General features: G+C 40.9%; 1 protein-coding gene across 4 annotated transcripts in view; it reads left to right on the top strand.

The window, feature by feature from the left end:
- Positions 1-1,825: 1,825 nt before the first annotated feature.
- Positions 1,826-14,713, top strand: part of SPG11 (SPG11 vesicle trafficking associated, spatacsin) — a 76,950-nt gene continuing 64,062 nt past the window's right edge. The window contains exons 1-7 of one of the 4 annotated variants that reach the window (XM_019935441.3): positions 1,826-2,090; positions 4,402-4,586; positions 5,450-5,674; positions 7,124-7,325; positions 11,764-11,901; positions 12,089-12,537; positions 14,061-14,206. In XM_019935441.3, coding sequence (XP_019791000.2) covers positions 1,861-2,090; positions 4,402-4,586; positions 5,450-5,674; positions 7,124-7,325; positions 11,764-11,901; positions 12,089-12,537; positions 14,061-14,206 — 1,575 coding nt within the window. In that variant the 5' untranslated portion in view covers positions 1,826-1,860. Of the gene's footprint in view, positions 2,091-4,401; positions 4,587-5,449; positions 5,675-6,183; positions 6,254-7,082; positions 7,326-8,144; positions 8,382-11,763; positions 11,902-12,088; positions 12,538-14,060; positions 14,207-14,713 lie in introns of those variants that run through there. The other 3 variants (XM_019935442.3, XM_019935443.3, XM_019935444.3) reach the window with 3 other exon arrangements.

Below are 14,713 nucleotides of genomic sequence, written 5' to 3'. Positions count from 1 at the left end.
AAACAGGGAAGTGACATAACGTGATTTTGTTTTGAGAAGATCACTCTGACTGCTGATTGTTAGGGGAACAGGATAGAAAGCAGAGAAAAAAATGTTCAGAAGTTCTTTCTCCAAAGCTGGGGCAAGAATGGAAGAGCTTTAGGGACAGAAAGAGAAGAAGTTTGGAAAAGGTTTTGGACGTAAGAGTTGACAGACATTGCTGGTGGGCTGGATAAGGGTGGTGGTGAAGAATCCGGGATGACTCCCAGGCAGAGTGAATGGTGGGTGCCCTAGACTAACGTGGGGAACACATGAGGAAAAATGCATTGCGAAGGGTTATAATCAACATTTTAGACGCTTTAATATGTCCTGTTAGAAATCCAAGTAGATATATCAAGTAGGTGAAGAGCAGTCTGGAGGTGAAGGAAAAGGTCAGGGATAAAGACACAAAAGTGGGAAAATCAGCACACAGATGTATTACAAGTTAGGAGTGAGGAAGAGATGATGTAGAAAGAAAAGCCAACAGGGGACTGAGGAGGAGTTATCTGAAAAAAATAGGTTGAAAATTACGGAAGTGGTGCTACCAAAGTTGAAAAGAAAGTACTTTAAGAAAGGAGTGTGTGGACTTCCCTGGTGGCACAGTAGTTAAGAATCCACCTGCCAAGGTAGGGGACACGGGTTCGAGCTCTGGTCCAGGAAGATCCCACACGCAGCAGAGCAGCTAAGCCCATGGGCCACAACTACTGAGCCTGTGTTCTAGAGCCTGCAAGCCACAGCTACTGAGCCCGTGTGCCACAGCTACTGAAGCCCGTACGCCTAGAGCCGGTGCTCCGCAGCAAGAGAAGCCACTGCATTGAGAAGACCCGGCTCACCGCAACTAGAGAAAGCCCACGCACAGTAACAAAGACCCATGCAGCCAAAAGTTAAATTTATTTTTTTAAAAGAGTGTGGAATGAGGAGATGTGACAGAGGAGGGAGGCACTGACTACAGAAAGAGTCAATTTGGAATCTTCTGAAAGGGTAGCAGAGCAATTGGACAGTAGGTAGTAGTCTATGTAGGTTAAGGAACGATTTTCTTTTAAAGAGTGATATTACAGCATGCTTGCATGATAATGAAAGCACTGCCATTAAGTGGCCGGGGCGGGGAAGGGTGGAGAGTAATGAAGGCGAAGAAAGTTTACAAAGTCCTACAACAGGAGGAAGATGGGAATCAAAGCACAGACAAAGGAGGTGACCTTTGATAGCTGTGTAACCCCATCTGATTGTGGAAAAGTATGTGTTAAGAAAGGCATTGCTGTCCTTTAGGAGACCATTCCAAAATGCCTACTCCCCACCTCTTCTCGCCCCCTCTGCTGGCCGATCTTGGATTATACCTCCCAGAGGAAAGAGTAGTAGGAAACAGGAACTCTACCACTTCCACCCACCCTGTTCCCCTGGCTGTTACAATGGATATTATTTGATGTCAGCATCAAGTCAGCTCCCTCATCATGGATCGGTCAAATACCAAGGACGTTGCACCACTCAGGGCCTGTAAGTAAAAATAACAGCCCAATAAGAAAAGCGAAGAGTGGCAGGCACAGGCCTCCAATAGAGAGGAGGCAGCAAGGGTAAGAAAGCAAAGGGTAATGCTACAGAGTGAGAACAGCTGCTACAGCCACCTTAAGCCGCTAATGGAGGCCCTCAGCTCTCTCAGCAAACCGTGGGCTAGAAACAAAGGCAGCTGTGGCTTTGCTGGAGTGGGTGGTGCGGAGAACTTAACCGGGCAGACTACGTCAGCGCATATCTCCCCGCGGGAGTCACGAGGCTGACAGCGGGTCGGCTACACTGCGCACGCGCAGGACGCAGCGGGCTGTAGGGACCGGAAGGACCGGTGCGAGCGGGATGGCTGCAGACAAGGGGGCTGGAAGCGCTGAAGCCGTGGAGCGGGTTCTACCCGTGTTGTTGGTGCCGGTCCCCGCCGAGGCAACAGGGCGTCTGGGATCCCGGGCGCAGTTGCACAGGGAGCAGGAGGTTCTGGGGAGCTTGACGGCTGCAGGCAGCCTTCACGTGCTTCCCTTGGCGCCCGGCGGCCGGGGCGGGGGCGGCTGCCGCCTGGAAGGCCCTTTTCGGCAGTAAGTGCTGTGGCCGGGCCTGGCCTTGTGGAGGGAGTCTGCAGCCTTAGCTTGGCTGGCGCCTCTGCTCCCCTCCTACCTTGGAGGTAGCGGGAGAGGGATGACGGTGGAGGGCAACGCCTCAGAGGAGGCCCGGTTCCTTCTCGGAACATTTTCCTCTGTTTGTCGCGTCCCTGCACCCATTTCCCGTTCCGGGTGGGTGGAGACAGTATCCAGATCCTCTCCGGATGTGGAGAACCTGTAATGAATCCTAGCTTGGACGCTTTTTAAATTCATTTAACACAGGTTGATTAATCGTCACTTTGCCGTGCTCCACGCCCATTTTCTTCAGTTAAATCTGTTAAAGATGCCAGCTGAGGGGCATCATCTCTCATTTGAATCATCCTGTTACCTTTTCCTTATCTGTGATACAGATAGCTGTTTCCTTCACATTTGGGCTTCCCCTCCCCTCCACCCCCCTTCAAGGACAGAGCCTGCGTTTTCTACGCACTTACTAGTGTATTCACTCAACAAATACTTATTATGCGCTTTCTGTTCGTTACCTAGGAGCAGTGCCTAAAAGGTGTAATAACACAGTTCTTACATGTGAGGTTGTATGGTTGGGAAGACAGAAAAGAAACAATTTCAGTCATATATTACTTTCCACATATGTAACTCTTACAATTTACATCATTAAGTTTGAGAGTGCCTTCCGACGCTTTGGACTCTTTAATAACAAAACATTTTAGAAATGTTAACAATTTTGAGTAGCCACAGAGGAGTTCTGGAATATCCAGGTCCTATAAAAGTGCCTCACAGTAGAGATTCGTTTGTTCAATCACTGAATGTTTTAACCTGTTTTATGTTTGTCTTCTTTATTCCTGATCTCCAGTTGCTAGGAAAAGGAATCCCTCCTTACCATAAGTTAGTTGATTCAACAGTATTAAGTACGTATGAACACAGCCATATAAGGAAAGGAATGAGGCAGAGAGAGAACCTCACAGAAGATAAGCAGAACAGACATAAAATAATGGGGGCTTTTGTAAGCTATAGCATGAAATTAGTGGGGGAGGATCAAGAAGGGCTACTTTTTAGTTTTCTTAGTTGAATTGAATTCAGTTAAAATAATTCGTAGGGTAAAAATAAGGACAAGTTTATAGTGTACAGAATTTGCTTCCTCCTTTTCTCAAAGTATGTATGGTCCTTTGTCTGTTGTTGAAATCACTGTACATTCTATATTATGTTCACTGAAAATTCTCTTTCCACGTGACAGTATAGTCCCATGTGCTAATGATGTTACTGGTTTCACAGTATTCAGCCTTTTAAATATATCTTAATTTGTTTAACCTTTTTCATATTTGACATCAGATTTCAGTGTGAACAGTCAGGAATTGGCTGTTTATGAAACATTCTAGGTATAAAGACAGAAATATAAAATGTCAGTGTTTTTTTCTAATAATAACATGGTAGCACCAAGTCCACTGTTTTTAGATATAAAACTTACTACTTCTCTAGAAAAAAAGCTTTTTTTAAAAGATGAAACTATCAGCATGGTAACCTTATCTCATTCCATTGCATAGTTTTCAGAATTGGGGCTCTCTTTTTTCTCTTTTAATGTAACTTAATTTTATTATTTAATTTGAAGCTGTAGCATCATTAGCCTCTTTCCATCCTTGTTAGTCATGTTGGTATGTTGACTTTACACTGCTTTAAATATTCTATAATTGCACTTAAAATTGAAAATTTAGTTCCTCAGTTGCACTACCCACATTTCAAGTGCTCAGTAGCCACATGAGGTTGTTGGCTACTGTATTGGACTTTGCAGTTGTGTAGAACACTTGCATCTCATGGAAAGTTTCGTTGGACAGAGCTATTGTATAGTATGCCAGTTTAGAGTCTTCAAAGTCTATAAATGCAAATAATCGCTTTCTTTTTTTAAAGTTATTCAAAGCACTTATGTTAGCAAAACGTATTTTGTTAATTGTGAAGACCACCTCTTATAAATAATAGACATATTTGGTTGTTGAAACATATCCTTGATCATGACAGTTCCTTTAAACATACCGTCAGTCCAGATTTAGGATGAAGGAAAAAAGCAGCCACCATTTCTTGCTCTTTGCCCCCTTTTCACAAATGACTCCTATATTCTTGTGTTGCCCTGAAGGGGCTGGAAGTTCTAGAGCAGTTTACATTCCCTTAGGTTGTATATAGAAGTAATGCTTTTAGGTGAACCAAAGAGTTGTTCTCTACTTCTTCTGTCCTACCTTCACCATTGTGGGTAAGTATTATTGTGGATATAGAATATAATAAATAGTCTAAACTTTTTCCTTAGGTTTGTATGGGAGGACTCTCATAACAGTGGGACACCAACAGACAAGCCCAGACTGCTTGCTCTTAGTGAAAATAATGCACTGCTCATCTGTGAATTTAGTTTGAAAGATGGGAGATGTGATGCAACCATTTCATATAGCTATACTGAGGAGACATTGCAAAAGCTCATTGAAGATCAAATTATCAGTAAGTATTTGCAGGTGGTCTTTTAGCATGTTTGAATTTGTGTATTACTATGTAATTTTATGTATTTCAGGAAAAGCTCTTATAGAGGTGAAGTCAGGGAGGGATATTTGTCCAGTATAGTAGGCACTAGCCACATGAGGCTATTAAGCCCTTAATGTGCTTAATATCAACTAATATGTCCTTTAAATGTCAAATGTTGATACATTCCAGATTTGAAGACTTGGTACTAAAAAAGTAAAATATCTCACTAATAGTTTTTGTGTTACATGTTGATAATGATATTTTGAATATGAGGTAAATAATATATAATAAAATTAGTTTCACCTGTTTTCTTTTTTCAGTGCAGCTACTAGAAAATTTAAAATTACATGTGTGGCTCACTTTTGTGACTGACATTATATTTCTGTTGGATAATGTGCTGATCTAGACTGGTTACAGACCTGTTTGCTATGTCCCATCCTGAGGGCTGCAGGGAGCAGAAATCAAAGCACTCAGGCTTCTATTTTTAAGGCAGTTGCATTCTCGCTACCCTGATTATAAGGTTCCTTCTTTTCCTTTTAAAAAAAAGAGTCTGTGATTGTTCTTATTTGGTCTCATGGGTAAGTAGGCTTTTTTGATCATCTTCTGGTGTGTTGTCACACTCTGGCTGTAAACAGAAGGCACAGAGACATTGTAGGCCATCTTTATTCAGTTCCTTACTTACCTTCCACTTGCTTAGGTGAGTTTGACCAATAATTGTCTAGAGTTGGACTAAGTTAAATGCTGATTCTTTTTTGTTTTACCTGTTTGTGTTAACAGAATCAAATTTACCAGTTGTAAAATTGTAACCAGTGAGTTTGACGTAATATCCTTTTGTTTTATAGGTATTTCCTTATTATCTTTGAGAATTCTGTCATTTCACAGTAACACATCATTATTGTTCATCAATGAATATATCATCCTGCACATTATATTTCCTGAAAGAGATGCTGAGATTAGGGTACTCAGCTGTTTCACATTATCCTTACCTGCACAGGCAGTGGACAGGATTATTGACACACAGCTCTGCAGAGGAATTCTTTTTGTTTTGAGTCGTTTAGGCTGGATCTGTATCCTTGTTGGTAAAGATGTTGATGTGTGGGGGAGGAGAATACCTGGAAAAATGAGCCTTTTTATAGGCTTTTAGTTTTAGGGACTGGGCTGTAGGTAGAAAGATTAATTTTTCAGTAAAACTTTCAGGGAAAAAGATCTTCATGAACTTAAAATACTCAAACTACATTGCTTTATATTCCATTCAAATATTTTTCAGTTTATAAATCATAATCATGTTGTCCAACTTATTTATGTTGTTTTAAAATTGTATATGTTCTGCATTACCCATTTATTTAAAATATACTTATTAAATATCTACTTTGTGCTTGTTCCAGGAGAGATTTAGATGACTGCTTATGATATGATACACACATTTTCATGTGTGAATATAACCTATCTCTTATCGTCTCTGATGGTGATTCCATCATATTAGGGAATCAGATGGTTTGCATAACTGTTTGAAATTTGTTTTTGGAAAACTATCACAGATTTTCTGTCTTCAGCAGATTCATAGGTCACCAGCAAAATTATTTTGAAGATAATTTGAAGAACGACCCGTTATGTGTTTTTGGAACTTTCATTTCTGCATTAAAGAAGTAATTTTTCTATTTTACATGTATCATAGCCTGTGTTAAAATTTATTTTGTAAAAAATGTTATAGAATATTGGATTAACTTCATTTTTGCTGCCAGGTTACAGAACTGAGCTGTCCGACGTGGTAGGCAGTAGGCATATGTGGCTGTTGAACACTTGAAATTTTTTGGCTAGTGTGACTGAGGAACTGAATTCATAATTGTATTTAATTACTTTAGATTTAAAGTCTGATACTTGATTGAGTTATTGGAGGACTCTTGAGTATGTTTGGAACAACTCTGGCTGTTCCAAGTTCTTAAATGTAAATTTTTGAAGTCTAAATACAGACCAGATATTTCCAGTGAAAATTTAATTGTCCAAATTGAGATGTGTTGTAAGTATAAAATAACTAGGGTTGAACACTTATGTGAAAAAGATGTAAAATATCTCAATTTTTTAATATTGATTACATATAGAGATGATATTTTGGATCTACTAGGTTAAATGAAACGTTCTTAAAATTAGGTTCACTGGTTTCTTTTTACTTTTTTAATAAGGCTGCTAGAAAATTTACAGTGACAAATGTGCCTCGCGTTGTTTCTTTTGGACAGCACTGTTGTAGAACACTAGTGGAAAATATTATTGTTGTCTCAGGGCCTGGCACAGAGTGGAGATTCAGCAAGTATTGTTGAGTGAACTCTCTATCAGGTTGTTTATTGGTTCCCCAACTTCATAGTCACCTGGTTAATATGATGGGATTTTTAGTGTCCGTCTTCCTTCTATTATTATTCCTACAAGGTTGGAGCAGTGAAGTCTATAACTCTTATTTCGTCCTGTGTTTTAAATGATTAGGCATACTTAAGACTGACGTTTTCTTTAACTCTAACTCGAAGACATTTTTGACACTGTGGATGGTAGACATGTAGCTCATGTGGATTTGGCACTTCCTCAAGAAGATATGTATAATGAGCAGCAACAAGAGCCAGCCAAGAGTTCTTCCTTTACTTCATTGAAAGTGTCTCAAGACCTAGATGTTGTAGTGATTGTCAGCTCCTCCAACACTGCAATTGCTCTTAACTTAAATTTGTATTTCAGGTATGTAGATTACTTCCTTCTCTGATTTCAGGTAAATAATTAGAGCCATAAGAGGTTAAAAATGTACTTGTTAGCTTCTTTTTATTCTTTTAACCAGTTTTTTTCCCTCTATTTGCTTGATCGCGTTCTAGCTACTACCTAGTGAGCTTGTTACTATATAAAAGTATGTACAAGTGACCACTGGCTACCTTTTTATTTCTGGATACATATCCAAGTTTGATTTTGATTTATGTTTATTATTATTATATATGGCTTATATCATCATAAATGAAAAGTAACCAAGCACAATTTTAAAAGCCCTTAGCTATTATACATTATCTACTCACTTCTTCTCAATACTAGAGTAGAAGAAAAATGGGACGTACCCTGTGTTAGAATTGTGTCTGACGTGGGTTAGGGTCCTGGCTGCCTAGGGGATCACTTTTCACTTAAGGACTTTGACAAGATGTATTAACTGTGCTTTCTCCATTTTAGGATTTCCTCAGGTGTTTCCTTTTGAGGACCCACACACTTCCTAAATATATTAGTGAAAATTGAGTATTTCTTTGTGTAGCTTTTTGATTTAGAAATTCTAATTGCTTCTAATTTTATAATGTTTGAAAGGAATATGTGTGTATGTGAATATGCATACACACACACACACACACAGCACCCTGTTTATTGAAGCTTGCAAGTAGGGTAATCCACATTTATGACTTTCAGTATTAAGAGACATTTCAAACCATTAGGATTTTTGGTCCTAACTTAATATGAATGAAATAAATATATCCTTGAATAATTGGGAATGCACTTTGATGGGTTTATTGCTCATTGTCTGGATTACAAAAAAGGGTTAATTTCATCTTCACATATCAGCCAGAACTTCTTACTACTGTGAGTTTTTCATTTGTTTTCAATGGCCTTTTAATACTTTTTTTTTTTATCTTTGAGCAGGGATGATTATCACATTTTCAGACTGTGTGCTTGTGTATCAGTAGGCCATTTTCACTGACTAAAATATATCCTGTATGTGTAGAGTTACCTTCTAATCAACTTCCTTGGAAAATAATTTGACAGGTGAGGGGGAAGGAACGCCCACTCAGCTACTCTGATCCTTGAGTGTAGGGTTCTGTTCCTCCAGATGTTTTGGCAACACCCCAAGAGAAGAGCACTGAAGTGGGCACCAGGCACATCCCTTTGAACAAATTTCATTGAACTCAGCCACTGTAACATCAGCCAGTGAAGAGCTGCTGTTCTGTTCCCTATAGTCAATTTAGGGATCTGTCCTGTCCAACTAAATGAGTGATCGCTGTTTGTTAATTATTTACATGAGTGCTCTTTAATTAGTATAATTTCTTGAGGAAGTTGACTGCATGTTTATTTTCTAAGTGTACTCTGAAATCTAACTGTTTTTTTTACCATTCTTGCCTCCTGACCCTAGTTGTTCTTTCCTGCTATACAAAAAGTCAGCCACCCCTTTTCATTTTATCAAGTTCTATTCATGCTTTGAGATCCACTTCTTTAATGAAGTCATTCCTTACTAAAATCCCTTCCACTTGTAAATTTCTACTCATTTAATAATTTTTCTCTCCTTTGGACTTCTGTAGCACTTTTGCTTTGAACTACAGTTTAGCACTTAATTGTGTATAGTCTTGTATTATTTCTCTAATTTTTTTGTGTTTCCTACAGAGTTTGTAAGCTCCATGTAAGCTCCTCATGGTTTGTTCATTCAATTCACTGTCAATGACTTTTCCTTCCAGTTTACCTTAGCTGTCCATTCCCATAGTCATACCCTGGGCTTTGTCATTATATGAAACAGCTCCTCCCGCAAATCACTCTTCTACACATCCCACTCTGAGCACGACTTGCCAGACTGTACAGCTTGCTTACTCAAGTACCCCCCCCCCCCACTTCTCTTATCTGACCTCACTGGAATTTCTAATATGCTGACTTCCCAAGTGAAGACAGGAGCCCCCTCTGTCTTCACTGCCCTCCCTTTACAGCATAGATTCTGTGATCTGTCATTTCAGTCACTTTCTTGAATGAGCCCTAAACTCTTGTTCCTGCCCTGTGATAGCACTTGATCTGACAAATCTTTTTTTTTATTCTCTCTTCTCGTTCCCTGCACTCAAGCAACTGAGCACTTGTGAGAAAACCACAGAGGAAAATTGATACCACTATAAGTTCACATTCACTGTCTTCTGTGGTCTCTCATGTTGCCTGGAAATTTTACAATGACTTTTCATGAGTCCATTCTTCTTTTTTTTTTTTTTGCGGTACGTGGGCCTCTCACCGTTGTGGCCTCTCCCGTTGCGGAGCACAGGCTCCGGACGCGCAGGCCCAGTGGCCATGGCTCACGGGCCCAGCCGCTGCGTGGCATGTGGGATCTTCCCGGACCGGGGCACGAACCTGTGTCCCCTGCATCGGCAGGCGGACTCTCAACCATTGCGCCACCAGGGAAGCCCATGGGTCCATTCTTTACAACGTTTTAAACCTCCATTTTCCTCAAACCTTTATTCATCTCTTTACCCCCAACTGTTCTTGGATGACTTTACCTCCAACTTTATAAAGGAAGTAGAACCCATCTAATGGGCGCTCCTTCAGTTTCTCACATTAAATTGCAAACCCACTTTCCTGCACTCGTCTTCTCCATCTTCTGTCCTGTTACAATGGAGAGATTCCCTCCTCCTATGAAGGCCAGTCCTTCTGTGTGTACTCTGGACCCCATTCTTTCCCTCCTTCTCAGGGACCGTTTTCTGTTTCCTCTCTTTTCTAGATCTCTAGCCTCTTTTAAGTATTAGATCCACATCCAGCTAATCATGGTCCTAGCCATTCTAGCTCCTGAGTGTGTCTTGAATCTGCCCACTTGTCTTAACTCCTCTGTCATCACTGTGATCTATTCTGCTATCATCGCTTACCTGAACTAGCTTACCAGCCTCGTAATTGGTCTCCCCATATCTGTTCTTCCCCCCTCAAATCCATCATCTACGGAGTAGCCAGAGTGGTGGTGTTACAATGCATGTCTTATCAGAGTATAGCCAGGTATGAACATCTGGGGCAGGGTATGTCTTTTGTTGGTGCGGGAACTACCTTCTCCATGGATCATGTTTTCTCACTGTCACCCTGCCTTCTCTAACATCATCTCCTTGACAAATGTATATCAAGCTGTTACCTTCAAATTGTTGAAAGGGTTAATAATTTAAGTGTTCAGGGGGTTTACATGCATCCCATTCTCCCCACAGCTACTCTTCTGTGTCTGATCATATGGCTTCTCTGCATAAAACCCTTATTTAGCTTCTTCCCGCGCCTCCCTCACCCCAAGATAGAAGCTAAGAGTCCTTAGTAGCCCATAAAACGTGACCGCATCTGGCTCTTGCCAGGCTCTCCAGCCTCATCTCACACCACCTTGCTTCTCATTCACTATGCTTTAACCACCGTAGCCTTCTTTGTGCTTCTGCAACGTGACAGCCCTCTTTCCACATATACTCTCCATCCACACCTGCACTCATACTTTGCTTTCCTAACTTTTATGTATTCCCAGGGTCTCAGCCCAAGTCTTAATTTGTGGTGATGGTATGGTGAGTGATTAAAAACCTGGGCTTATGGTCACATTCACCTGGTTCACATTAAGCTCCACTGTTTGAACCTTACTTTCTGTATGTACAAAACTGGCTTCTATTTACCTCATAGGGTTGTTGAGAGGCTCGAATACCTTAGTTTAGGTAAAGTTTTTAGCACAGCATCTACAATGTAGCAGATAATCCATGCTTTTATCTCTACATAAAGCTAACTTCCCTTAAGGGTCAAATTTTTTTTAATTGACATAAACATTATATTAGTTTCATATATACAACATATATGTGTGTATATTGTGAAATGATCACCACAATCAATCTAGTTGACATCTACATACATAGTTACAGGTGGGTCAGATTTTTAAGGTTGACTTTATCAATCTGCCTTAAGCAATGGAGGTAAGGAGTCTGGGTCAGGGAAACTTATTGTCTATACTCTTTCTACTCTGTAACACCTCCATCCCATACCCCCTTCCATTTTTTAAAAAATATATATTTATTTTATTTTTGGCTGTGTTTGGGTCTTAGTTGCAGCGTGCAGGCTTCTCTCTAGTTGTGGTGCACAGGCTCCAGCACACGTAGGCTCTGTAGTTGTGGCGCTCAGGCTCCAGAGCGCATGGGCTCTGTAGTTGCAGCATGCAGGCTCTCTAGTTGTGGCGTGCGGGCTTAGTCGCCCCGCAATATGTGGGATCATAGTTCCCTGACCAGGGATCAAACCCGCATCCCCTGCATTGGAAGGTGGATTCTTAACCACTGGACCACCAGGGAAGTTCCCACCCCCACCCCCACCCCCACCGCCCTTCCATTTTTAACAGGAGCAATAATAACACAGATTTTGTTTGATCATCATTTTTTTTACCATGACTATTGTTTTTAAAACATAGGCAATACCCAGGACACCTACTATGTGAAAGAACACTAGAAGACATTCCTATTGAAGGCCCTAAGGGGATAGATGAAGATGATCCTGTTAATTCTGACTACAACATGAAACTGACCAAGTTTTCCTTCCAAGTTGATCGGTACAGAAACCTCCTTTTTGGATTTACTTTATTATTTCCATTTTTTGTCATGCTGACACTGTACCTTTTCACTAAAAGTCTTTACAGAGGTAGACACTTTTATTTTCCTAATTGCATCTTTGCTTGATTTACTGCTTTACTTTGTGCCTTTCACTGTCACAGATGTAAGTTCTGCCCTATCTTCCAGGTCTTGGAAAGCCCAGCTGTCATCACTGAATGAAACAATAAAGAACTCCAAGCTGGAAGGTACCTGTTGTGCTCCGTGGTTCCAGGATATTTTGCATTTGGAGCCCCCTGAATCTGGTAACCACAGTACCAGTGTGCCAAACTGGGCCTTCACTCCACAGGATGTAATGTGCAGCCAGTATAGTTTTCCACAGAAAGGTCCTGTCAAGACCAGTGATTCAGGAAGATCATGGAAAAGAATACACATCAGTGAACAGGAGGAACCCCTTGAGCTTACATGTATGTCTGTGACAGGCTTCACTGCGCTGTTTACTTGGGCAGTTGAAAGGACGGGCTGTACCATTGTCCTGTGGGATTTGGAGACCCAGAGCATGCAGCGTTTTTCGCTGGGCAAGAAGAGTATTCCTGTAGACAGTGGTGGAGACCAGCAACTGTGCCTTGTTTTGACAGGTGAGAATGTCTTGTATCAGGTTGAAATCCATGCTGAGAGGTGCTCTCTTATCTGTTTTACTTCTGCTGCCCGGGTGGTGGTGGTGCCTACTCCTCTAAGCCTAGGCTTTGATGGAGAAAATTTGGTGTTACTCTCAGTAATGTTGTCTCATGTGTTTTTTTTTTGTTTTGTTTTTTTTTTTTGTGGTACGCGAGCCTCTCACTGTTGTGGCCTCTCCCGTTGTGGAGCACAGGCTCCGGACGTGCAGGCTCAGCGGCCATGGCTCACGGGCCCAGCCACTCCGCAGCATGTGGGATCTTCCCAGACCGGGGCATGAACCCGTGTCCTCTGCATTGGCAGACGGACTCTCAACCACTGCGCCACCAGAGAAGCCCATGTGTTTGATTTTTAATTAAAGTTATTTCTGCTCAGCTAAATGCTAGGACTGAGTCAGGAAGAGTTTAAGAGTAAGAAAGGTTGGTTTTAACCCAGCGAGTCGTTCATGAGACTTCAGTCTGTACAGGCAAAGGATGCAAGCTGTTTGCTCGTGGGCCATGCATGAACTCAGATTCATTTTGTTTAGCCTACACTACCTAGGCTTTTTTTTTTTTTTTTTTTTGGCAGTACGTGGGCCTCTCACTGTTGTGGCCTCTCCTGTTGTGGAGCACAGGCTCCGGACGCGCAGGCTCAGCAGCCATGGCTCACGGGCCCAGCCGCTCCGTGGCACGTGGGATCTTCCCGGACCGGGGCACGAACCCGCGTCCCCTGCATCGGCAGGCGGACTCTCAACCACTACACCACCAGAGAAGCCCTACCTAGGCTTTTTAAAAAAGATTCTATTTATTATAAACATGTAAAATTAGAGGGTTTCACACGAAATCTGGAATTTCAGTTGTTACTGAAAAATTAAAAGCTCTGCCACACTGCCCCTCATCCCTCATAGTAATTTATGGATTGGAGCCAAATTTCAGTGCTCTTAGATGGGTTAGTTTCTTTCAGGTTAGGTTTTCTTGCACTTCTTCTCCCCACCTGTTTGGTCCCATAGGCATTTAGGTTTGGTGTGTCAGATACACATTGATTCAGCATTTATGCCATAACCTCCTATAAAACTACTGAGTGTTCTCATTGAACTAACCATGTGTTTCTTCTTCAGTATCTCAGTTTTGGTAATCATGTATTTCTTTGTGTCAAGAGCATGCTATTAATTGTTTTATTTTAGTAAACCAGAAATGTGACATCTCGGTAAATAGTTAAAGGTTCCAGGTATTGATTGTGCAATATAGTACAATGTAGAAAAGAGAGATTCAATGTTATTTCATAGGATGCATTGTTCTTATGAGCATTTGTCTTGCAGTTACTGTTTTAAAAAATAACATTCTTTGAAAAATTATGATGAATTTATTACTTAAGGGCATTAGTTACTAGTACCCAATAAATCTGTTTGTAATTACAGTGCTAAAGTATTGAGTAATTAGAAATTCCTGTCATAATCCTGAAACCTAACTCCTAATAATTTATTAAAGCTAACTTTTTTTTCTTACAGAAGATGGACTCTCTCTGATTTTGTTTGGTTTGACTCAAGAGGAATTTTTAAATAGGCTAATGATCCATGGAAGTGCCAGCACTGTGGACTCTCTTTGCCATCTCAATGGTTGGGGGAGGTGCTCCATCCCCATACATGCGCTAGAGGTAACAGAATTAAATGTCTGTAGAACTTTGCTTGGTTATTTTCTGTCATCTACCCTTACTTGACTAACAATTTCGGAGATTCATTTAACCTAGCGGCAAAGGATCTGTAGCCTCTACCCATCCATTTGCTTAGTTTTGGCTGTTTTGTTACCCTAATTTTGCTTAGCAGTTTACCCTTTTTGGCTTTAAAAGATAAAAGATTATAATAAACACTATTTAAGAAAAAAAAGTTACAAGAGTTGGAGGCAACAATAAGCTGATGAGAATAAGTGAAGTGGAAACAAGCTATGGAAAGCTCGAGCAGGAGTGATCTCTTATTCCTACTCTATAGCCCCCAATCCTCTAATCCAGCTGTGGTAGTGACATACCTGAATTTATGTAGCATTTTATAGTTCACAAACAGTCTTTTTTATGCATTCTCTAAATTGTGCTAAAATAACCACATGGGACGGGTTGGGTAGTTTTTATTCATTTCATTTTACAGATGAAAAACGTAAGGCTCAGAAG

The sequence above is a fragment of the Tursiops truncatus genome, chromosome 2, assembly GCF_011762595.2.
Source record: "Tursiops truncatus isolate mTurTru1 chromosome 2, mTurTru1.mat.Y, whole genome shotgun sequence".
NCBI lineage: Eukaryota > Metazoa > Chordata > Mammalia > Artiodactyla > Delphinidae > Tursiops > Tursiops truncatus.
Note: the sequence above shows the minus strand (reverse complement) of the source record. Positions and strands in the feature narration are given on the sequence as shown.